The sequence below is a fragment of the Dysidea avara genome, chromosome 6 (assembly GCF_963678975.1).
Source record: "Dysidea avara chromosome 6, odDysAvar1.4, whole genome shotgun sequence".
NCBI lineage: Eukaryota > Metazoa > Porifera > Demospongiae > Dictyoceratida > Dysideidae > Dysidea > Dysidea avara.
This window is the reverse complement of record NC_089277.1, coordinates 12093749-12119636: the sequence shown is the minus strand read 5'-3', so window position 1 is coordinate 12119636 and position 25888 is coordinate 12093749. Positions and strand designations below refer to the sequence as shown.

General features: G+C 36.7%; 2 protein-coding genes across 2 annotated transcripts; one reads left to right on the top strand and one right to left on the bottom strand.

The window, feature by feature from the left end:
- Positions 1–38: 38 nt before the first annotated feature.
- On the top strand, positions 39–23279 carry LOC136258213 (cyclic nucleotide-gated channel alpha-3-like). The gene is made up of 14 exons (XM_066051540.1): positions 39–723; positions 4017–4231; positions 4516–4566; positions 4626–4718; positions 5535–5599; positions 6316–6438; positions 8894–9050; positions 9593–9694; positions 11650–11707; positions 12209–12306; positions 12363–12446; positions 12498–12610; positions 21471–21617; positions 22633–23279. The coding sequence occupies exons 1-14, from the start codon at positions 63–65 to the stop codon at positions 23180–23182; spliced, it is 2517 nt and encodes an 838-aa protein (XP_065907612.1). The 5' UTR covers positions 39–62; the 3' UTR covers positions 23183–23279.
- LOC136258214 (E3 ubiquitin-protein ligase TRIM71-like) lies at positions 23163–25888 on the bottom strand. The gene is made up of 2 exons (XM_066051541.1): positions 25774–25888; positions 23163–25659 (listed from the first exon to the last, which is right to left on the bottom strand). The coding sequence occupies exon 2, from the start codon at positions 25581–25583 to the stop codon at positions 23379–23381; it is 2205 nt and encodes a 734-aa protein (XP_065907613.1). The 5' UTR covers positions 25584–25659; positions 25774–25888; the 3' UTR covers positions 23163–23378.

Here is a 25888-nt window from a genome sequence, read left to right as displayed (position 1 = left end):
AATTGCATGCTGAGAAGGGTCATTACTTAGCGGAACAAGGCAACCTTGCTGTGATTTATAAAATGGAGGATGATTTCGAACAGGAATTAATCTCATTGTCATCTTCTGTGCTTCCGGGAGCAGTTCCGGCTCCAAGTGTGGTGGTCGAGTCCCCTTCAAGCGATGGAAGTAACGAAAGTATTCCCCGCGTGACTGTTGACTGCGATGAGGGTGGCGCCCCGCCCCCTTTCGAGATCAATGTCCAAAGAGCCACGCCCACCAACAGTGGAGATGATGAATCCTGCGTGGAAGAGGAGACAGAGTTACACTTGGACATTACCACTGCTAAACACATCCACCCCAGCAGAAGCCGTCCCCTTTCAGTAGCATCACATACACGAACCAACAGCAGTTTGCTAGCCATTCCCGACAACATTGGAAACCTGATCAGAAATCTTGCTAATAGGGCCAGGGGTAAAACAGTCTCATCAAACGATCCACTCACACCCACAACGTCAGTGTCTGATCTTAGAATGAGCATCAACACTGGATTGTTGAAGAGGAGACTGGACTCATTTGCACGTCCTCCGGAGTCAGACACAGATAGTGAAGTTGAGGAGGAGAAGGGACAGAAGTCTTCTAGGTTGTGTACGAGCTGTACGTGTTTTACATCACGTCTACAAAAGGTCAAGAGTAGCTTGAAGAAGATTCGTTTCACATGTCACTATTATGTTGATCCATATGGTAAGTAACTGCACTCCCATAAAGTTTTGATGCTGATGCTTATTATGTATGTATTTTTAGTTTTAAGTGCAAGTAAATAAGAAGAGATGCACAGTCACTAATAAAACATTAACTAGTCTGTGCTTAGAGAAAATTTGCCATGGGTTATTAGGAAATTTGTCATGCATTATTGAACATCTCATTATCTCAGAGATCTAATCCCAACACCTCAATATCAGTACCCAAATATTCCAACGTTCATGCATCATGCCTCCAAGAGCCCTCAAAAATATTTTCTTCAGCCAGCCAAACACATAAAAACTAACACTATGTTATCCATACCACTCAAAAATGTGACGAAAGGATTTCAAATATTGGAACCACTGTGTTTGGTGCACATGCCAATGTTACAGTTGCAACGCATGGCTGACCCCCACTGGTTTGTGTTTTATATTTTCTATATAGTAGGCCATTATATGTTTAAAAGAATTTCTTTTCACGTGGTACCTCAATATGATTGATACTTATGCAATGCATTTCTATTCTACATACATAACACTGGTTTCTGTGTGGTGCTATTGAGCCTTTACAGGGTGCCGGTGCATGTGAGTGTGTGCATACATGTGGTACTGGTTTAAGGAATATATGCTATCTGTAACACTCAAGGCATTGTTGTAGTTCTTTGAGGTAAAAGGTGATCCCATACAAAAATCTTTGAAATAGTGACTGTACAAGTTAGAAACTTCACTTTGAAAGTAATTTCCTAGTGTGACTACATATACGTATTTTACTGTCCTATTACTTGCCTGTATATTTCCTCACTTGTACATCTCGGTATATAGTAAAGAGCCATACCAGTTATTGTACTGATATGATGTCAGGTATTGATTCATTAATCATATTTGCAATATATAGGATATTGAATAACTGCTGTACTGTTCACTACACCATGTAGCCTTACTTTCTAAAATACTAACACATCTACATGTGTATGTAGCTGACAAGTCATAATGTTGTACAGTGAAACCTGTGCATACCCCAACACTGATGGGTGCGATTGTTTGATTATCAATGTGGTGTACCATGTTACACAATGAATGTCTTATATGGTGCAGCCAATAGCAAAGTGACTATTATTATTATTTTTAAAGCTTTACAGTCACCAGCACTGGATGGTCAGACAGCAACTTGTTGTGTGCAGTATAACAGTCATGTAACGTTGAATAGGCCATTATACCCACAGTTTCCACTCTAAGGTGTGCTGCATTGAATTCAGTTGAGCATCATCTTGCTGGTGTAGTATGAATGAATGCATGGTCTGTTATCATAAGTAATCCTGAAAGTTGTATCGGCGACATTATGTCACAAGATTGAGTGAATGAGTGATTGTCTGAGTGTGTCCACATATCTGTTACTGTACCCACCTAATAGAATTTTGAAGTCTTTGAATAGAATTACAAGCTACATGTGCAGTGTAACACTGCTGTTGCATGTAAAATCCTTTTCAATTTAAAATTATCATTTTACAGTGTATATGCACACAGTATCGTTCAAGCATGATATTGACTATTGTAACTCAAAGGCATACAAGGATGTTTTTGTTCAGAGGGAGGAGAAGGGAGGTCACTGTATTTGGCCTCACCTATTGTGTAGCAAGGCTATAATTTTGATATGGCAGACATGGGGTTTGGTGAACGTTGTAGATATTGTTACCTGCGAGCATTAAATATGGCCAATGTGCTTTTTGCTTTTGTATAAATGTCATCATCTAATGTATTAAATTGGTATAGTGCTGCCATTAATCATGGCATGGTGCCAACTTTTATTGCCACATATGCAAATATAGATAATTTCTTTTTACAAAATGGTTCACACTCACACGCACACTATACCATATATATGGCATTAAGATATCATCACATGAGAGGATCTTGTTTACTTTGATGACTATGGGTAGCTCCATACCCCATGCAGGACTAATGTTAAGTGATCAACCCATTAATCAGCTTGTATAAACAAACATGTAACATTACAACTAGTTCACACTTTGTTGTGGTATTTTGATGAATTTATTTAATTTATTTTTAACGTTTTGTAAACCTTGCTATATATTGTCAAGTGTGCAGTGTTTTAATAGACTAATAAACACGTAAACTATATTGGTAGGCTATGGCCATATAGCCACACAAAGGTAAATATTCTGAAGAACATGTCTTGCTGATGATTATACTGACATCACACTGCAACTGCAGTATCAGCGTTGAGGCCAAATTTATTCATAGCCAATAGGTCATGTCTTATTTTCAGTCATTCTTCCCTTTCTTACAAGACCAGTGGCTTGTAGAGGTATAGCTTAATGAGGATGTAAATCATGTAAGGTCTCTTTGTTTATGTCATAACTATATTTAGCATTTCCTATTAGCTACCATTTCTACTTAATAAGGCTGTAACAGATCAACTTCCTGATCTAATATCAACCCTACTATACCAGCCCATACAAGGAAGGGATTAACTTGCAAGGCTTTCTCATAGGATGCCAGTGTAATAATGTTGATATCCACCCATCTATCTGCAAGATACTGAAGTGTAGCAAAGAGACCTTTCAGTTATACATAGCATGAGCAAGTCTTAGTTTTAGATTTCCATATTTGGCAATGCATATAATACAGTGTGTTTTTGTAATGCTTTGTGAGTGGAGGTAATGATAGTAGCTATATATGACTGATTTATTTGTCTTTGGCTAATGTGGCTAATTGCTGTTCATTAAGAACGACTTGTTAAAATCATCATAGACAAGTATGGAACATAATTATTAGTGCTGCATGGCAATCTGATCTTTTTATGAGACTTTCTTTTGTTCAGGACAGACAGCTGGTATTGCTTTCTGCAGAGCAAAGCTATTGAATACTACTGGAAACTATTGGATGTAAAATTTTAAAAGGTGGTACCAGGAAGTTTTAGTTAAGAATGCCATCTTGACACAGTATCAGTAGACATTATCACCATTTTCTTTTTGTACCAAAACAATTCCCTATAGGATACAGTGGTAATAGTGTCTGCTTATAGGGTGCAGTATATGTAATAGGGAACTTTGTAGTGAATAATGAAAGTCTTGTTTAACTTGTTTTCCTGTATAGTCAAGCTCAGCTGTAGTTCTATATAATAGATATGTGTGGAAAGAACCAACAGGTTTTTCTATAAAGAATATATACCAACAGGCTTTTCTATAAAGAATATATACTAACAGGTTTTCCTCTAGGACATATATATGGTACCTGTGTTATATGCTCTTCCTGTTTCCTGTATTAATCCAGGGAGTGTATTTTTCTACTGGATTGCTCTAGTGGCTATTGCATTTGTCTACAATGCATTGGGAATTTTCTTCCGATCAGCATTTGACCTTCACGTTAAGCAGAAGAATTTGATACCACTGTGGCTAGTATTGGATTATGTGTGTGATATCATATACCTGATGGATATCATTGCTGTACAGTTTCACTTGAGCTATTCTAACAGAGGATTATTAGTGGTATGGACTGACCTGTTTATTATCCATCACTAGCTATGCTACTAGTAATACTATAGCTGGTATATTGTAATGATATTCAGTGGCTTTAACTGCTCCTAACTAAATAGTTTACATTCCCTGTTTGAAGTAGTCTAGCCGAACATACATTCTCAACATGCACAGGTATGCTGCATACACACATGCACATACACACACGCACGCGCGCTACACAATTTGCATATATACGAACTCAATAATAAGTTTGACATTCTGTCTGACTCATTTGTTCTGTGTTCATTGTATAGAAGGACTCAAGGCTGTTATCAAGAAAGTACTTATTTAGCAAAAGATTTTTTGTAAGTCAACTAATATCATGTAAAATATGTTTGTATTTATAATTGGTATTTCTTCATAGGCTGATGTGTTGGCCCTGGTGCCATTAGATCTACTCTACTTTGTTCCTGTGCTAAGGTTCAACCCATTGCTACGGTTACCACGACTATTAAAGGTGCCAACTAACAATGCTTTTCTTACAACTTCTGTCAGACAGAATGTGCTTTCACATTGACAAGATTAGACCACATTATGGGCTTCTGATTAAATCCTGGAATTCACTAAATCTATAGGTCACTACGTATATTTTAATTATCTTTTATATAAATACAACTATATTATGGTGTATAGATGGGTTAGCTATCAATCCATTCATTACTGCGTAACTAGATAACTTTTTTCTCAGAATCAAAATTGGACAATTGATAGTGTATTTTAAGTCAGGATTCATGTTTTGTACAAATATCAGATAGCAACGGAAGAGATTGTGATGTCAATATGGGCTAACTCATAGTAGTAAAAGTGTAAATGTCATTTTAGATATGTGACCAGGTGCAGCATAAGCAGTAGTATCCTGAGTATTAAAACTAACAGTTAGTCAATGATGGTGATATGAACAAGCAGTTACATGTATCCTGCAGTATTTCAAACTGTAACTGCCAATGTGAAATAAAACTTTTGATTTGTGTTGATACTGTAAAAAAGATGGTGCTCATCCATTTTGCAAGTGCAGTTACGAAATACCGTATAGAGGGAAACTGTGGCGAATAGCAAGCTAAATTGCATTTGGCGAAATAAACTTTGGCAAATTCAAGCTCAATCTATAGCTAATTTCAGGCGCTATGAGTAATTGGTGGGTTAAAATTTGGCAAATTTGTAACGAATCGCCAAATTCGCCAAAGTTTTCCCCTGCCAAAGTTTTCCTCTATACAGTACATTAATAAATATTTTCTGTTTTTAAAATTAAGATAATTCATTGCTTATATTGTAGGTACACAGTTATATGAAGTTTTTAGAAAGATATGAAAGTCGTACCAAGCGTCCTCATGGGTTTAGGTAAGTTCCTATTGTTATATTATTTATTGTGTGTATATCAGTAATACATGTATTTCAACCAGGGTGTGTGTATAATGTTTACTAACTTACTGTCCTTGATGATAAACAGAACTAATCTTTAAACATGTTATACCTATCGTATATTATCTCAATAGGAAGCAGCTGTGTATGTTGTACTGTAGGTAATATCTATTGTTTTACTAAATATGGGTTGTAGAGTTTACATCTGGTAATAATGTTTCAGTGTATAATAGATTTCTGTGCAGATTGCATTGGTCATGCCATGATATACACCTATGAGTAGTGATACAAGCCAGCATATACATTAAATCATATACAGAGAAATAGCATAGCTGTCTTTAGATATCTGGAAGTATCTACACAATTCTCTAACTACAGCGATTTCCTTATTCGCCAGACTGTTGTATTACTGGAAGTTCATACCTCCATTGAACTACATCCAGCTTGTCAACTATAGTCAAAATTTTATATTATGGCAAATTAGAACCAGAAATTTGAACTCTTTGTAAACTTCTGTTGGCATTGTGGGATAAATTAGGGCAGAGCTGAGGTTTGTAGGTTGCTACTGATGTCAAAGGTATCGCAGCTTCAGTTTAGGCTTCCACTTGACTTTAGTAAAATCATTTCCCAACCTTTTTTCAGTACAGTAGTAATTGGACCATATGTACATAACTGTTACACTCATTGTTATTCAGGTTGGTGAGGATATCAACATATTTTCTCTACCTCATTCACCTCAACACTTGTCTGTATTATGCTATATCAAAATGGGAGGGACTTAATTCTAACCGATGGGTGTATGATGGACAAGGAAACAAGTATGTGACCTGCTACAAGTAATGTTAATTATTTAATGTTAATAAACCAACGCTTAAGCCATCGGGTTATGATATTATTCTTTAAGACAGGAACCTTTTTATTTTGTTAGAAAAAGCCATCCAAGGCAGTTTCCATGGATTAAGTGGAAGTACCATATAAGTGTTCTCCCTTAACATATTTAGCAAAATATGTGTGTTATGTGCATTTAAACATGTTGTGTGTGTGTTGTGCAGATTCATCATACGTGTATGTGAGGCAATGAGTGTAAAGTTGTGTGCGTGCATGCATGCATGCATGTGTGTGTGTGTGTGTGTGTGTGTGTGTGTGTGTGTGTGTGTGTGTGTGTGTGTGTGTGTGTGTGTGTGTGTGTGTGTGTGTGTGTGTGCGTGCGTGCGTGTGATTTTGGTGCTTGAATACGTACACAAACGTTTACATATACTTGCACACATGCATATGTATACGCAAAGACATTTCAGACATTACATGTAATCACAACACTTTAACATGGACTCATTCACTTATACAGTACGTGTGTCTGTCTGTACATAACAAATATTTTACATGCATGTGTGCACAACGACCTATACAACACCACACACAAAACTAATGAATTTTACAGCTAGCATATTTTAAATGTTTCAATATGTAGTTAGGCAGCCATAGTATTGTTAATACAGATTTCCTAGTTTAAAGAATTTCCTTTAGTGTACATTTCTACATCAAAGTTAGTAGCTATGGTAGGAATGCAGACAGCTTTCCTTTGTATAATTAACAGTAGTATTTACCAACATGATATTACCCAGTATTGCTATCAATAGCTATGATATCATCTCCATCACAAGACCTGTTTCATAAGACCAGTGGGGATATATTTCATCATAATGTTTCATAAAGCACAAGTTATACTCACTGAGGTCACAGCCTCTCCTTATCCTGCTACTAAATGGACCACGCAAGTGCTACCAAAAACAGTTTTGAGGTTTATTTTATTGCATGATAAAATAAAATACATAGAACAGTTTATCCAGCACACCAGAGGAAGTTTTAAGAGAACCTTGTGATGATATTTGCAGCAAACGTGTATGTTAGGAACATTTGGAACAAATTTTATGTAGACTTGAGGCTATTTACACTTTCTTTTTAGCTCATCGATACATATCGGAGCACATAGAATGTGAGAGCTGTTATAGGCAATTGTATATACACTGATATATTGGCTTGAAAGCTGTATGGCACACTTAACACAATAAAAAAGTAGCTTGGATCTGTTGCCAGACTGCATGAATATGTGAACTGACGTATTGTAGTATATACTTATTGTATGAATAGAGTTAACTGGGTGTATTCAGTGATAAACATTTGAGAACACCGAACTACATCTCACCATTCCATTTAAGGCTACTGATACAAAGTTTACACATGAGCTTCCTAAGCTCCTGAAACTTAATATTTTCATAGAAATGTTGTCATGTTCACATGTGTGTTTAATAACTGCTACTCCAACACATTGTTTGTGTGGCCTTTTACATCACCAATGTTAACTCAATGTATATAGAAAGTTCACTCCTTGTCGTCTCAGCTGTCTGTTCATGGGGGGGCCTTGATATCTGGTTACTGTCTCTGTAACAATGATATGGCCTTGTTGCTGTGCATGCAATGGCTTCTATTGTGATCAGTTGGCGTACACAATCTTTGTTAGCTCAAGCAGCTAGTAAACTGCCATTTCCTAAATGGGCATATTCATGTTATTGTTGACCTAATACAGGAAGCAATATATAATGAATAATATTTGTAGGCTATTTGTCTCTGCCAACTTAGCACCTGTGCTCTTTGTATGTTATATTATTCACGCATTGCACAGTATTCTCATATGTGTGGCAATAATCACATGAACAACTACCTAGGTCCAGTCATGGATTTTTTCTCCTTTCTCCAACTTTTCAAACACACCTTAAGTAGTTAAAGTCTAAGTAGCTAAAGTCTTTGAGCAGGCTGTAGGACCAGGTGTCCTACAGACCTTCAGCACTTGTGCTGTAAAGCATTAATAAATAAATAAAAAACAATAGTCAGCAGGTAGCTAGAGTAGAAAAAGTTGCCGTGCTGTTTTGAAGTTATGCACAACAAAAATATGATTATTTGTTCCATTCAGATTTCTAACTAATGCATACAGCAATAAGTCCAGGAATCCAGATGTGTGCAGAAAGAAGCCTAACCATTTGCATACATCAGTACAGAGATGTTTTCCTTTGATAAGATTGTGAAATGTTAAGTAAGACCCAGCAAAGTACGGTAATACGGCTTACATTCTTTAATACATTTGTATCATATGTAAATATACTGAGTGTAATGGCGTTCAACCGTACTATGTTACACTTTAATGCTGTTTGGAATTCTATATCATGCTCTATTACATGTATATGATACTCCTTAGTGACCCATCTTGTTTTGTTATAGTGTGATGTCTCAATACATTCACTGCTTCTACTGGGCTACTCTGACATTAAGTGTTATCAATGATAACCTTGCTGAACCACTGAATAGGTTTGAATATGCCTTCACAGCTGTTAACTATCTCTTTGGTGTGTTTGTAGTGGCTACTATCATTGGTGAAGTGAGTTTAAAAGTGCTGAACATGCATAACAATAATATTAGAAACCACACACCCGAATAGCATACATATATTAACATTCATAGCTGTACCAGTCTATATTTATAAGAGTTTAACCACATGACACTTAGCTAGCCTTACAGTTTTGAAGTACACACATGTGGTTGTTTGTTGCTCTACACATAATGTAGCAATATGAACACATGTAGTTATTGGTTTAGTAATTCAAAATGTTGTAGTTTATGTGTAAGGATATGTGATAAACAACATGATTGGTTGCGTCAAAATTCTGTGCAGAGATTTTCTAGAGACTTCCTGGTTTATGTTTCTTGCAAACATTCTTTAACTTGTGCATATGTGGCAGATGATATAAGCTAAAGGATTATATTTCACCAACAGTGCATTTGATGTATGGCTATTGTAGCTTAGAAGGATTAGTGGTTTGAATTTTATCATGTGAAAATTTTTGCCAGTACTGTTCCTTGTTCATGTTGTTTATATGTCTGTGTATTGTTGTATCATTGCTTGTTTGTGTTTATTGTCAGATACGTGGCATAGTGGAATCAGCTACCAGTCAGAAGGAACGGTTCCGTAGAAAATGGGACCACATCAAACGATATTTGAAGGAGAATAAGATACCAAAAGAGGTGCTATGTTATATGGCAAAAAAGAATGTGTTTCATGTAGCTATTTCAGTAGTAATACTATAGTGTATATTGCAATATAGTGTAGTAAGCTGCTAGGCTAGCACAAAGAAATGCAAGCGTAATTGTTAAGCGGATTATGTCAGTTCTATATTTAGATTTGAGGTCGTCTGCGAAGTCACATGATGCGTCAGCTAAATTACGTAATGTGTACAACCTTCGGTACTATTTGGTGGTTTTCCCCTATATGTGTTGTTATTGCAATAAACGGAAGTAGGGTTTGCTGATGTGGCCTGATATTTTGGTGTGGTGTTATATAAAAGACGAGCTGAGGTTGCTTCAAGCCATAACTCGATCTATTGTTTTCTAAGCCACGATGCAGTCTAACCCGCTTTATTCGATGGAAGACTTGGACAAGGCGCTACCCACTGTGCGTCCAAACTTCGAGAGTATGGCGAAACCGCCTGTCCTTGGAAGGATTAAGGTTCCGTCTGAAGACCCTTTCGGCGTTAGCCCAGTTGATTACAAGACAAAATGTTTAAATGTGGTGACAGAAGCCCTTCGTGTCGTGATCAACTACGTGCATTTCTCCAAGCGATGGCCGCGGATCGTGTTTATGTGCAAGAAGGTAGATGGAAAGGACGCTACTTGGCACGCTACAGATCCTAACAGCAGGAGTGAAGGATATGATATTTATCATCTGGCGAAACACATGAGCTGTGGACTGAACTTGAAATTTTATTCCAGCTTTCTTGGAATTAGCGACTTTGTACTCAATGAATATTGTAACCTCTTTGTTGCTCTCCGTAATCCCTTGGATCATGCTCCGTTTTTGACTATGAACACTATAAATAGACAAGATGCTGAGCTGGTAGCTTCAAGGAATGCAATTAAAAAGGCTATTCATTTTTTGTCACTGATGACGGCTGGACCAGAAGTGAAACAGATTGCAGAAATCCGTGTATCCCTTGCCAGTCATTTGGCCGCCCTTGAGGACATGCAAAAGAACTTGAATGAGTATACCACATTTCGACAGCGTCAGCACAATTTGAAGACACACTTAGACCAGAATGAACCAGTGTGCAAGAAACAAGTTGCCCACAGCATTATTCAACAGCTGAATCAGAAAATAAATGACCCTGCCATTCAAGACATGATAGTTCACATTATCGGACCACGACTGGACTGTAGTGATCACCAAATTCTGGACTCATGGTTTTGCGGCAACTCCACAACTACTACAAAGGAGCAGATCACTTCACCTCGATCAGTACAAACACCAGCTGACTCTACAGTCTACGACATGTTTCAAGCACGGCAACCACCTCGTAATCCATCACCACCTGTATCCTGGGAGAAGTCATTCAACTTGTTCGATCCACTAGGAACCAAGGAATGGGGCAACTTCTCTACTAGTTCACCTCCTCCTCCACCTGGAATTTGGAGTTATGACCAGAACTTTTAAACATCTTATTTTTGTAGTTAAGTAATTTTATTTTATTATATAATCCCCGTAGTGCTGTTAGCATTGCCAGTGAATGAACTACAAATACAATTGTAATTTTTTATTATTTTGAGCACGGATGCTGTATTAATATAACAGGTAGATATACTTGTATAAGATATTTTGTAACTGAATGCAAATTTATGGAAGGAATTGGAAAATTGACAAGTATTGAAATTTAATATAAGCTAGACTTATGGGAGGTATATATAGTCATGAGAAAGTTTAATTTAATATAATCTGCTATGTAATCTAGAAGCCACATGTATGATGATCTAACAAATATGACATATACTTGTCTAATGTGTGTGTGTACTGGTCAACCAATGGTCCATAAAGTACTTGTAACTTTATATACATTACATGTTGTTTATGATGGACATTCCAACATAACATTTTATTAATGGTGTTTAGTACCATATGGTCATTGTGTATTATCTTTTTTATATCACAGATTCAGAAACGTGTTTACATGTTCTACGACTATGCTTTGACTGAACAACTTGCTTTAGGTAAATAATTTAGCTCTTACATGAAACCTGTCGAAGTGGTCACTGGCAGGTTGTGCAGTGTGTCAACTAACTAAAGTATAAAATGTCTTCAAACCAAAGCCACTTGTTTAGCTTAAGGCCAAATATTTAGCAGACTTGTGACCAGTTCAGGGCAGGGTTCATGCACTAATATAACTTACCTTCTATAAGTGAGCATGAATTACTATACATTAATCCACCCTGCTTGGGTGTTAGCCTTCAAGTGATGACAGTCTGTCTGTCTACTGTACAACTTCATTGCTTCCCTCATTGGTTGTCTTATGGCTGCAAACACACTGACTATATGTATTAAAGTCCTATAATGACAGTGGCTGTTTATGCAGTACAAACATACACACTTTAGGGTATGTGTACCTAATATTTGGAGCTGTTTGTACATTTACAACACAATATACAATTAATATCTAATGTTCTTTAAAATCACAAATGGATATGTTTACGGTTCTCTACCTGTTTATACAGACGAGAACAAAATATTGGATTCTCTTCCAATAAAAATGAAAGGAGACCTTGCAATACATGTACACCTGGACACAATATGTAAAGTGGCATTGTTTCAGGTAAATAGCTACTGGCACACTATAGTCTAAAGCTTTAATGAAGCGTGTTCATACAGGATTGTGAGAAGACTCTATTAAGAGAACTGGTGCTGAAACTAAAACCTGTTTTATTTGTTCCCGGAGACTGCATTTGTAGAAAGGTAAAGTGACTGTTGTTTGAACATACATACATTTACTAGATTACATCACAGGGTGAAATAGGCAAGGACATGTTTATAGTCAACCAGGGTGAGGTCATCGTGATAGGAGATGAGGGAGAAACTCTCGCACACCTGAATGCTGGTAGTGTTTTTGGTGAAATAAGGTGAGACTGATCTGTTGTTTGTTGAATACACAGGACACACACATGTTGTATTCACCAATATTACTTGTATGAGTTACTTCATCACTTGTTATAGTAAGACATTGTTTACAGTGTGTAAATATGATTACATCATGTTGTCTTGTGTCTGGTCTATTATTTACTTGTAAGAATGTTTTTTTTTTGTTTTTTTTTTCACATCAGTATTATGCTTAACCAGATTCCATCTTAGCACCAGATGTATGCCACCTGTACATGGAAAACACCCTTAGAATGTGTTGATTATACGTTATGTTAAAATGGCTATAGACATTCAACTGCATGTTATTGACTCTTTTGGTATGAAATGATATAGATGCTTTAGCATGTATAAGATCATTCATTGAGAGAATAACAGAAGTCAACCAGCATTGGCTATTTATATACTACAAAAGGTTGAGTATAGCTGGTGTCAGGATTGATGGCTCTATGAAATAAACAATGTTACTTAGTTAGCAACTGCTGTCTCCATATGGGCTAACACAATGTACAGGTGTAGCTAATCGAATTCTGTATTTGCTACAACTACATGGGGTATATTTCAGACTGTCCTATCATATGAGCCCTCACCATGCACCCGATCTATTCTAGGAAAGTGGTGGATGACATTCCAGGAATTTGGTGGGAGTTTATCAGGGTGTTTACATTGAAACTAAATCCTCTAAAGATGGGCGTGTGGCCACAGTGCTGGTTTTAATATTTAAATAGGCGTCCGAAATGTTTCTTTAATAAAACTCAATGTGGCTTTGAGGTTGTTTAGCATGTGACCGTCATGTTGGCATTGTCAGCAATTTCTACTTACAAATGCATGAATCCCTCAAATGCTCTGAAATACTATGCTACTACTACATGGCATTGGGGAATTACCTTGGACTTTACCATGGCATGCTGTTATTAATAATAACAACAGTATTTCCCTTAGAATTTACCATTATACACATTACCTAATCATTTAATAGCATTCTCGATAGAGATATTCATTTCATACGATCACTATAATGTGGCTAATATGCCATAACCACAATAATTTAGCTAACTCAGCAGTCTGAAAGCATCAAGCCATATGGCCATTCATACCACAAAGGTGTGCAGTATATTATGAAAACTATGTAGTATGGTTATGAATGTGTCTGTAGAATCATTATCAAATATCATAATGAACCCATCCAGCAGACACAGTAAACATTTACTTGTGTACAATAAGGAGTGTATGTGTCATCTGTTACACTGTGGGAACTACTTATGAGGGAAAAAGTACTGTTGGTACTTGTTGGTACTGTTGGTGTATAGTTGGTATTTGAATCTGAGCTCTATCATCGGAATGGCTTTCACATTTTGTGATTTTAAAGATGACATTTGTACATACAAAAGAACAGTATACAAAGCCATGACATGTATGCAGTTGTTTGGTTATACACTTTGTGGATGTTATGCGATTTCACAAGCTCCGATAGACTTATGTGTACATGTTTAGTAATGGTTTTAACATAGCTGACACTGCAATAGTATAACATTACATAGAAGAGTACGCCATTGTGACAGACTTCACCTTGTGAAATTTTATACTAATTTTATATCCCATTGTTTGTTACAAATAAAACGTGACAGTGGTTGTTTGTTAGACATTAGACATTGGGAAAACTGTACAAGTACCAATGTTTAAAAGCATAATTTTTTTGAAATACTCTGAAGTGTCTACGTCTTTAGTGTATGCTTAACTCCTTTTGATAATTACAAGCATGTTTCATTGCAGACAGTCATAAGACCAATGTGTGTATATCATCTTTATTATTTTATGACTATAGCTTCACTGCTAAGGTCTATACTACAATATTATTATATGCTTATACTTGTGAAGTATTGAAGTATACCATCAGCATTAAAGCCATGGTATTGTCGAGTCAAGTGTATCAATAGCTTTCTGTCCCCATAAGGTGTGGAATCCAATCTGTTACCAGCATATTTAATTGACTCTTGGTCTCTGCATCAATAACAACTCTATTTGTGTATCTGAGACAATTAGCTGCAAATTTAAAAAGTAATTAATTGTTGCCAAAACAGTCAATAGAAAGCCAAGACACCAAGTCAATAGTTGTGTTACCATTTTATTATTGTATCATGTCGTTTCAATGGTCTCACTGTAACCAAATACCCTTAAAATGTCATGCACCTACCTATCAATTAGTATAGGGCGTAGAGGTAATTTTTACTCTAGAGACTGAACAATTTTGTGGTGTATCAATATGTAAAGTTAGGTAGGAAAGAATCAGGGCTGAAATGCATAGACCTTTAGTTAGTATTCAAGCACTCTCTAGTGTTAACGATCAAGTATACTCACGAATACCCTATGTGACATGTTTTATATTGGACCTTAAGCAGTTTACAACTTTTTCAATGATACACACACACTGTATTAAAGTAACTGATGTTGGCATTCCTGTACCAGTTGAATTCTACAGCCTTCATGTCATGGTGGAAAATATACATCATGTGAAATGGGTCATGTGATATTAACGAGTACTCAAGTACCAATTATACAAAATCCTTTCCAATTATTTGCAGTACCAAATTTTAGAGGGACCTAATTTTTGCGGATTTCGTGTCTGCTTTGCTTTTCGTGAAATTTTCATCCTCGAAAAGTAGCGATTATCGCGGTTAGCTCTATGCTTTCTAGTAGATATTCTCAGTGAAAAACTGCAAAATCCTGAAATTTGTCGATATAAGAAAATTATGTAGCTTGAAAATTTGTACATATACGGTATTTGTTTCAGCTCTACTATCAATATAACAGTTGTTCTCCTAATATAAATGCTTTTACATTGTGAGAAACTATTGAATCATTACACAGAAGGAATAACTTTCATAGTTTAATACACAGTCTAGCAAATCAGTGCTATTAATGTGGTACAACTGCTACTGTTTTGTACATTTTCACCTTGCAATACTATTGTGTAGTTTTTGAGTGTTACTAACTACCATTTATGGTCACTTGAAATAATTTGTGGGAAATTAGGAGAAGAAAATAATTTAGCAATAGAAAAATATAATTTAGTACTTTTGTGCAGGCTAAAACACTTTAATACAACACACAGCACCGTATGTATGGATACTGTGAATTAGAGGTATGCAGTTCAGACCTCTCAGATATGTACGTTAATAGTTTTATTACATTTAAACCTCTTAATGTATGTCATGCTTAGGAGAGAAGACCGTGAGGAAATGGTAGGGAAACCAGCTGGTTAAATATTTCCCCTTATTTCTAAGGTTGTAATACTATATTATTAGTTTATAGCAGGAAATGATTATTATTGCTTTAACATGGTGTTGCTTAGGTAACATGTAGTTTTGCTATGGATACACTGTTGGGTCTCTTGAAAACTATGGTGGTGATGTGATCAACCTATGCTTGAACCAAGACTTAACTCTTGCTTGAACTAATACATATTAGGTATAGGGCTGAAGTTTAAGAATAGGAGCTGAAACAAATACTGCTAATACTATAAATTAATTGGTGCTTGAGTACTAGTTACAAATGTATCATCCCTTTTGCTGGCTCTCATGATATATCAAAAACAACATCATAACTGTTCGGAACATTTAGAAGGGTCCTTAAATACAGTGTGAGTATCGTAATACTAAAACAGCTATTTTAAGACATGCCACATACATATAGGTATGCCCACAAATAGTTAGTACTTAATCATTGATACTAGAGTGTGTGTGTGTGTGGGGGGGAGGGTAGGACATGATGTCAAATCATATATGTTTATGTAAATGATAATTAAACTAATGTACCAACCACTTGCTTCATTGTAAAAATGCCGAATTCAATTGCATTTACTGCTAGCGACTAAGAATAGAGTGAACAATAATGCAGGTATCTGAAAATAATATCATAATTTATTCTAAATAGCGTATTATTTGTTTGCTATTGAAGATTTCACTGTAAAATTGCTAGAGCTCAATGAAGCTCAATGCACAAAATGATTTCTATGCTAATGAATTATCCTGTCTGCATGCATGACAATAAATCCAGTGCTAAACTTCACAGTTTACTAGAACTACACTCTATGGTAAAATGTACAGTACGCACATGTAATGCAGCTATTGTGACATCATATCCTATCCCCCCATCCCCAACTAAATCTGTCATTGTTATATAAAGGTGAAAAAGCTGTCTTTCTGATTGCCTTCATCAGTTGTCATTCAATGATATTCTTGCCAGTTACATGTATTAAAGCGGTTTTGTGCAAAAGAAACTGCTCATCATCTAAGAATAAAGTTGCCTATATTATAAGCCACTAACAGCTGTTATTCATCAATTACAGCACGCTGAATGTAAGGATGTAGAGCAAACCTTGCTGGAATTCTTTATGCAGCTGCATGGAAACCGCACATAAACAAACACCTATATGCCATTCCCTTCATAATGACTTTTAAAGTTCTCCAAACCATAGGACAATCAGTCCAAGTAATACAAAAAAGTCGGCCAGAAAGAAAAAAATATTATGTTGGCAGCAGGATGTGAACTGATGATCTCATATTTGCAAGTCACACATATACACAATGCACACATGTGATAATCTTTACAGTTTATCACATTCTGGTATGAAGTTGCTTAATACAGGGACTCTTGGCAAGAGTTAATAAATATCACTGCTGGACATTTTGTCCAAAACCACCTTACCTACATTACTAGCTTAATTGAGAATGTAACAAAGACTTTAATTTTATTGGGGACCAAAGGTACCCATGAAATTAAACATCTTCCATGAAACTCCAATTAATTGTGCATGAAATAAAATTGTGAGAATACCATGAAAAAACTATGAAAACCTTTTCATGGTTTTTTATAGCATGGTTTTTTATAGCATGGCTTTATTTATTCATGCCAGCATCATCCCATTGCCAAAAGTAGGCAACCCATGAATTTTGAAGATTTCATGGGTATTTCAAAAAATTCACAGTATTTTCATAATTATGGTAAACTGTCTAGTAGTGTAAACCTATAAAATGTTAAGTTTTCATTGAGTAGAATTTTTATTTTTATAGAATTTCAAGTCATTGAGACTGACCGACGAAAGCTTGACATTTCACATGTTGTGCAAATGGGTTTTATACAAAATATCCAGTGGTGTATATAGCATATTTACAGGTAGCAAGTATAGGAAGGTCAGTTAAGTCCATGTCTGCTTGTATGTGCGTTTGCCCTGCATTTCAAAAAAAGTCTGTTTTAAAACTTCAATGTATGTATTATACATTTTGCATCATACAAACTTTAATTGTTGTCGATGTTTAAACTTTGTTGCTGCTTATTTTATAAAATTATTGGCACATTCTCCTAATGTTCTTCCTCCACAAAAGTGTCCCCCTACATGCTAAGCTAATTTTAAGATAACGTCTGGCCAGTTATTTATTGTGTAGAAACTGATTACATATAATGGCCGAGACAATAGGACTGGTACCAGCGTTGATATTATTTTTATGTCATGCTTACCATTTTATTGGTTGTGCTGCTATGAGGGGAAACACTTGATATTTCATGGAATTTAGCGGATTTTCATAAACATGTAAGTGAATCTACAGAATTTAGACTATAGTAGAACCGACACCCTGTGTGGACATTCACTAACAAAGGGTATACCTACTGAGGTCCCAAATCAATACTGCTATTATTTTGTAAATCCTGGATTAAGGACGACTCTTTAATATATTATATTGGTTCCCTAATGGTGTATGTTTTAAAGGAGTGTTTCACTATAGTGTACACCTGTAAATTGTTCCATTCAGTAACATGGAATCATTGTGGAATGTACATCAATTACCAATCAGTTAGAAATTAATGATAGTAAGCTATTATAATATACAGTTATAAATCCTTGAATTGAGGATACCTCCTCACAAAAGACAAAAGAATTAAATTCCTCAATGATGACCATCTTAGGAGGGTCCATGCATGCTATACTTGTATTTTGATGGGTACATGGACAGGAACCTGCAAACAGCAATGTGGAATGTAGATGTCAAAATTCACATATTGAAGTTCTGCTGTTGTAAAGATAGTGCAGCTTGCAGAGAAAATTAATGCCTTTATAGGCCAAAATGTTTTTGGGTTGTTAATGTTGGCTTCTTTCGGCTGCAAAAGTGTAATCAAGTTAAACATCACAAATGTCAAAGACAGTTTTCTATAAATTCCAAGGGAGATCCCAAATCGATTTCATACAATCGGTACTACATGGGGAATATTATAATACAAGCACAGTAAATATGGTGAGGGTAGGTGTCACCAGTGAAGCCAGAGCCTTGCCACTTTTTGGCTGACTTAAAGTTTCAAACTTGATGAAACCAAAACTAAACCAGTGACCATGTAGTATGTAGCATTAGTAGCAGCAATTGATAGAAACAGCACTTAAGTTCTGCTAAAGTTAAAGCACTTAAAGTTGAAGTTCTGCTGTTCTGATGTTTAAACTTTGTTGCTGCTTATTTATGTTATGAAAAGGATTATATTGGCACAATCTCCTGGTGCTCTTCCTCTGGCCACAAAAGTGTTCCCCTACATGCTAAGCTAATTATTTTTAAGATAACGCCTGGCAAGTTTTTATTGTGTAGAAACTGATTACATGTAACGGCACACACAATAGGACAGGTACCAGCATTAGTGTTATTTTTATGTCATGCTTACCATTTTATTGGCCATACTGTTATAAGGGGAAACACATGTACATGTGCTAGTAATGGAATTTAGACGGCTTTTAAAGTGAATCTAGACTACACAGTAGAAGCCGACACCCTGTGTGGACATTCACTACTGTGGTTCCAAATCAATACTGCTATTATTTTATTAAGGATACCTCTTGGTTCCCTAATGTGGCGTGTGTCTTAAAGGTGTGTTTTATTGTAGTATTCCATTCAGTAACAAAGAATATATTCCTTAATGGTATCTATCTTAGAAGGATGATCCATGCTATACTTGTATTTAATGGATGCATGGACAGGAACTTGCAAACAACAATGTGGAATGTAGATGTCAAAATTCACTTATTGAAGTTCTGCTGTTGTAAAGATAGTAGACCAAAAAATTTTTGGGGTCTTCTTTTGGCTGCAGAAGTGTGTCACATTTTCCAAGGGAGGTCCCAGATTGATTCCATACAACATGATGTAGTATAATGCAAGTGCAGTAAATATGGCGAGGGTAGGTGTGACCAGTGACACCACTTTTGGCTGACTTAAACTTTCAAACTTGATGAAACCAAAACCAAAGCAGTGACCATGCAGTACATAGCATTAGTAGCAGTAATTGATAGAAACAGCACTTAAGTTCTGCTAAAGTTAAAGCACTTGAAGTTGAAGTTTTGCTGTTCTGTTGTTTAAATGTTTAAATCTTATTTATGTTACATGATGAAAAAGATTATATTGGCGCATTCTTCTGGTGCTATTCCTCCACAAATATGTTCCCCTGCATGTCAGTTTTTATTGTGTGGAAACTGATTACATGTAATGGCCTACACAATAGGACAGGTACCGGCATTATAGTATTATTTTTATGCCATACTTGCCATTTTATTGGCCATACTGTTATAAAAGGAAACACTTGTACTAGTGATGTTTCATAGAATTTAGCTGGTTTTCATAAACATGTATTAAAGTGAATATACAGAATTTAGACTACAGTAGAATGTGTGGAAATTCACTAACAAAGGGTATACTGTACTGAGATACTGTTATTCCTGAATTAAAGAATCTCCTTAATATGTTGGTTCCTAATGGTGTATGTCTTAAAGGGGTGTTTCTGAATCACTGTAGTGTACACCTGATGGAATCCTTTCATTAACATGCATGGGATCAAAAAATATACCAATCAGTTTGATTATAAATCCAAGACTACAAATTAGTTATACAGTTATAAACCCTTGAATTGAGGATAACCTCCTCACAAAAGACAAAAGAAATAAATTCCTCAATGGTGACCATCTTAGAAGGATCCATGCCATACTTGTATTTTTAAGGGTGCATGGACAGGAACCTGCAAACAGCAATGTGGAATGTAGATGTCAAAATTCACATATTGAAGTTCTGCTGTTGTAAAGATAGTGCCAGCTTGTGGAAATTAACTGTGGTATAGACCTTCATAGGGCCAAAACATTTTTGGTATCTTCTTTTGGTTGCAGAAGTGTAATCGAGTTAAACGTCACAAACGTCAAAAACAATTTTCCAAGGGAGATCCAGTGCAGATTGATGTCATACAATTTGTACTACATGGGGAATGCTATACCTATATAATACAAACACAGTAAATATGGCGAGGGTAGGTGCGACAAGTGAAGCCAGAGTCTTGCCATATTTGGTTGACTTAAACTTTCAAACTCAAAATTTAAAGCAGCTGAGCGTGCAGTACTTAACAATAGTACTTAGCATTAGTAGCAAGAGTAAATAATGGAACTCTTGTTAGTAGCAGTAATTGATATAAGCAACACATTTAACCTCAAAAACAGCTTCCTGTCCACCTTTTCTGTATTAAGGGCTTAACTACGGTTATATACAGCTTTGGCTTTGTTTCTACTTTAGAAGTGTTTTTTTTTACAGCTTAAACTTAGGCCTCCAGATGGCATCTCAAAGAAATTCAACTGGGGAAGCATTTCCCCAGATTCCCTAGACTAGCAACCTTTAGCTGCATTCAGTCTGAGCCTTATCTCTTTCACTTTTACTCTAACTCCTCTGATATACAGTTTTATTACCAACAGCTTACACTATGTTATACAGAATCACAGACAACTTATGTATTCAGGTTTATGATAAAGGTCACTATAATTATGTTTTTTCACAGCTTACTGGCTGTTGGTGGAGGAAACAGGCGTACAGCCACAGTAATCAGTAAAGGTTTTTCTAGTCTCTTTGTACTCAGTAAAAAGGACCTACACTCAACATTGGTGGATTACCCCGATGCAGAAGAAACTATGAAGAAGAAAGCAAAGTAAGAATGTAGCACAATGCGTGGGTCATTATTATTGTAGGGTCAATGTCATTATCGAGGCTATTTCCCTGGGTTTTCCAGTCATTGCATAACTGATGGCAGTGTTACAGTATAAACTTTATGTAGGAATTTAAATAACACAATTAAAACTTGTCGGTTTATGGTATATGTGTAGGGTTGTATTTCCTGTTTGCGAGAAATTAGTATGTTTCACAGGGAATTTTTGAAATAAGTTATGTGGCTATCAAAAAATCACCTTGTAGCTTCTTATTGCTTTGCTTAACCACCTAAAAGAACCATGTTTTATTGTCCATAATGTGATGCTTGTAAAAGTGTCTATTAATTCCAGCCTAGTATGGTACTACCAAGGTTTGCATTTTCTCATAGAGTTACAGATTGCCCATCTAGATTTATGTTCTGATGGGGGCCTTTGGCAACATTATGTTGTTACCCACAAGTAGTAGAACAATAGCCCATGTCAATATGGATAGCTAACCAAAAGTGACAATGGCATTGTACACAAAGCAGATGTTTCCTTTACAAGAATACCCATTGTGCACATTTGATATACTTCCTCATACTTTCCTTGTCAGTAATAAAACATTTGCTACTGCCACTGCCCACACTAACCCTTATAATTTTTACCTATCTCTAAGAGTCCATTAGTACTATGAAGGGATGGTAGTGACAAGCACTGCAAAGCCAGCAAATGACTATGGTATTTGTAGTTAAATTGAGTTAGCCAGAAGTGGTCTGCATGGATTATACATAAGGCTGCTTGCTAAGCTAGTATATGCTAAGTACTTTCCCAACAACATACCTTACTTTGGGAATAAGTACCTGTTTTTAAATAATCCAATGTTTCTATTGTGGCTTAATCCCCATTTGTTACTGTAATCATATTACTCTCCTTTGTGTATAGGGCTGTGGGTGTATGTATTCATACAAATGTATGTGTGTACTATGTTTGTATGTTTGTGTGCACATATGTGTACACTGATTGTTATATCTGTAGGCGGTTACTACACAAAGATAAAAATCGCCGTGAAAAGAGGAAAAGTCTAATCAACTTGACGGCATCAGAGGCACAACTTGGAAAACATTTACAGAACAGTCGTGCAGCAATGGCAGCTGTTGCTGCCCTCGCCTCATTAAAGAATTCCAACAGTGAGGCACCACAAGCAACTGCACCATCAACATCAAAAGTATCACGATGGAAACGGAATAGGGTGTATCCTTCAAATGACCTTAAAGCAGATGCTGGTAGCAAACCATCACTTAACCGCTCAGTTTCAAATGAAACCCAAAACAGTGTTGTAACATCCCAAGTAACTTTGCATAGTTTAGCTACAGGCATTTCGGGAGCAACTTCTTTTGGGGAACTGAGTAGTGACATTAGTGCTCCCTCAAGCATTGCATCACAGTTTCGGTCAAGGTGGCCGTCAGCCAGAGAAATTCTCTCATCAAACTCACAGTATGGTGATGATGCTTCTAGCATACAATCAGAAATGGACAGTGGAGTTATGAGCGATGAAAGTAGCACAATTTCAAAATCAAACAAATAACAATATTTAATGCCTTTAAAAATCATGAATGTATACATTAACCGTACTCTCTTATGATATACAATCTGTCAATAATTATAAAAATGTCAAAAATAAATACATATCCGAAATCCGAGTTATATATGTACAGAAATAAAAAAGTTGTTGTGTTCCATTATAATTATGTGTCATTCTACAGTGCTATTTGTATAAGAGTTCATTTACAAGGAAATATTTTTACACAAACGTTGAGGGTGTCACAAACATAAACACTGCCGTCAGGTCCTACAGCGACTCCGCGAGGATTAAGAAATTGGGCATTTCCTGTGCCTTTTGAACCGAATTGATGAACGCAGGTGCCATCTTGGTTATAGACCAACACCCTATGATTGCCTGTGTCTGTAACCAAAACAAAGCCTTCTTTGTCAGTGGTAAGGCTGCGTGGATTATTAATTCGCTCCTTGCCAAACTTTCCTTCATATTGGCCAAAGAGTGTAAACTTCTGTATGCAGTTGTTACCACAGTCAGTGACAAGTACCTGGTTGTCTTTACTGATAATGACTCCGTGAGGATTGTCCAATACTCCTTCACCGATGACTTGACAAAGACAGCCATTGCTTTCATATTTTACAATCCGGTTGAGAAGTGAGTCCACAACATAAATTTTACTGCCGTGCGTTGTGATGCCTACAGGTGAGCGCAGCTTGATGTCATCATTTTGGCCAAACTGGAGGATATAGTTGCCGCTAATGTCAAACTTCTCTACTCTGTGATTATTACTGTCTGTGACATAAAGGCAATTTTCAGCATCGAATGCAATATCACAAGGGCCATCTAGTTGTCCCTTGCCACTGCCTTGACTACCAAACTTCCATAGAAACTGGCCATCTTCTTGAAACACATGTACACAATTGTTCAATTGATCAACCACTGCCCACATACCATTTTTGGCAAATGCTACACCCCATGGTCTTCCCTTTTTGATGCCACTGGATAAAACCACTACACTGTTGGGGACTTTTACTGTAGCATAGTTTTTGAGAACTTCAATTGTGTAGGGGCTTTCCTTAATCTGCTGTCCATCAATCGACACATATACCTTTAAGTCCCCTGTTTGTTGAGGAATGAAGGAAATCGCATAGCTACCATTTTTGCTGTCAGTTACTTGTGCAGTAGTTATTTCACCATTCCCTGACTGTAATGCAACAGTTACTTGACTGCCACCACTAGGGAAATGAAAGCCATTGTTGTACTTTGTAACAACAGAGAACCCAGTTTCAACCCCCTGTAAGACGCACGATGGCAGATTTGTAACCTCTGAAAGAAGGGGGTCAATGTGTAACAACACTTCACCAAACTGTGGAAGGGACAGTTTATTTGGAAAGAACTGTACGGCATTTGTCACTTTGGGTTGAGTCTTCAACTTTTTGCACTTGATAGTTAGCTGCTTCATTTGATCATTTGTTTGTCTCCTTATTGACAATATGGCTTGGTGGTCGGTAGCTTTCTTGACAGAGTCATTCACTTCCTTCAGCTGAGTGAGTTGTGTTAAAGCAAATTGAAGCTCATCCAAATATGTTGCCAGCATTTTCTCAGCCCTGGTTACTGTACACTGGACTTCCTGCATCATCTGTTGTCTTTGTTCCATTAGTTTCTCGACTACAGTATCATAATACGAATCAATCTTTCTGTTCACTTCACTGCCTTGCTTCTTAATATTTTCTTTCGTTGTCTTGGCATCATTGTATGCTTCGGAAAAGGAACTAATCATTGTATCTATGTCAGTCTCGCTAGTCAGTTTATATTTATTTGCTATCTTCTTAATGGTATCATGACTGTGACCAGTGTGGTTCTTCACTGTACAGTGGAAGCAGATCATTTCTTCACATGTCTCACAATAGTACTGCATTTCATTGTCATGTTGTTTGCACCGTAAAGGTTTAGTTGGTGTCTGGATGGGCACCGATCCGAGTTCAGCCAATGGGATTATTCCATGACCACGTGATTCCTTGTCACGCTTGTGGTAGTCATTGCAGACACTGCAGAGGTAAAAGCTACAGTCAGGACAGTACGACACTACAGGATCTTCCTCATCACACTTGTCGCATATGACTTGGTCGTCTCCGTCCACTTTACATTTCAGTACCAGCTCATCTATCAGATGATTGATAAAGAAATTGTTCACTAAATTCTTTACTCCTCCCTCAGGGACTTTCACCTCCTTCCTACACTCAGGACATGCAATCTTGGCCTTGATCACCATCTTCTCCAGACATTCTTCACAGTAAGAATGGAAGCATGGTAGATACTTAGGGTTCTTGAATAATCGGCGACAGACGGGGCAACTGAGGACTTCAGTAGTCTTCTTAATGTCAATGGTGCTTTGAAGGTCAGCAGTAATAGCGCTGGTTGCCAAGCTCATGATGACGAACTGGATTCAAAGGTCGGGACTTAATGATAAAGTTTTCACGTTGTTGTACTTGTTCTCGATCTTCTCTCTGTCAAAGTACATAGAAACACAATTATAAGACAGTACAAAGCAAATCAAGTAGCTAACACATGGGCGTGCCCGCGATACACTGTCTGGAGAACACTGAACAACTAGCTGTTACCTTTCTGGTTGACTAAATCAAGTGTAGACCGCGCTGTCAGGAGTATATATAAATAGTCCGCACTGGGCCGGGTTAAAACGATGTCGTCAGTACTTCTCGGTACTCTTATTCGAGC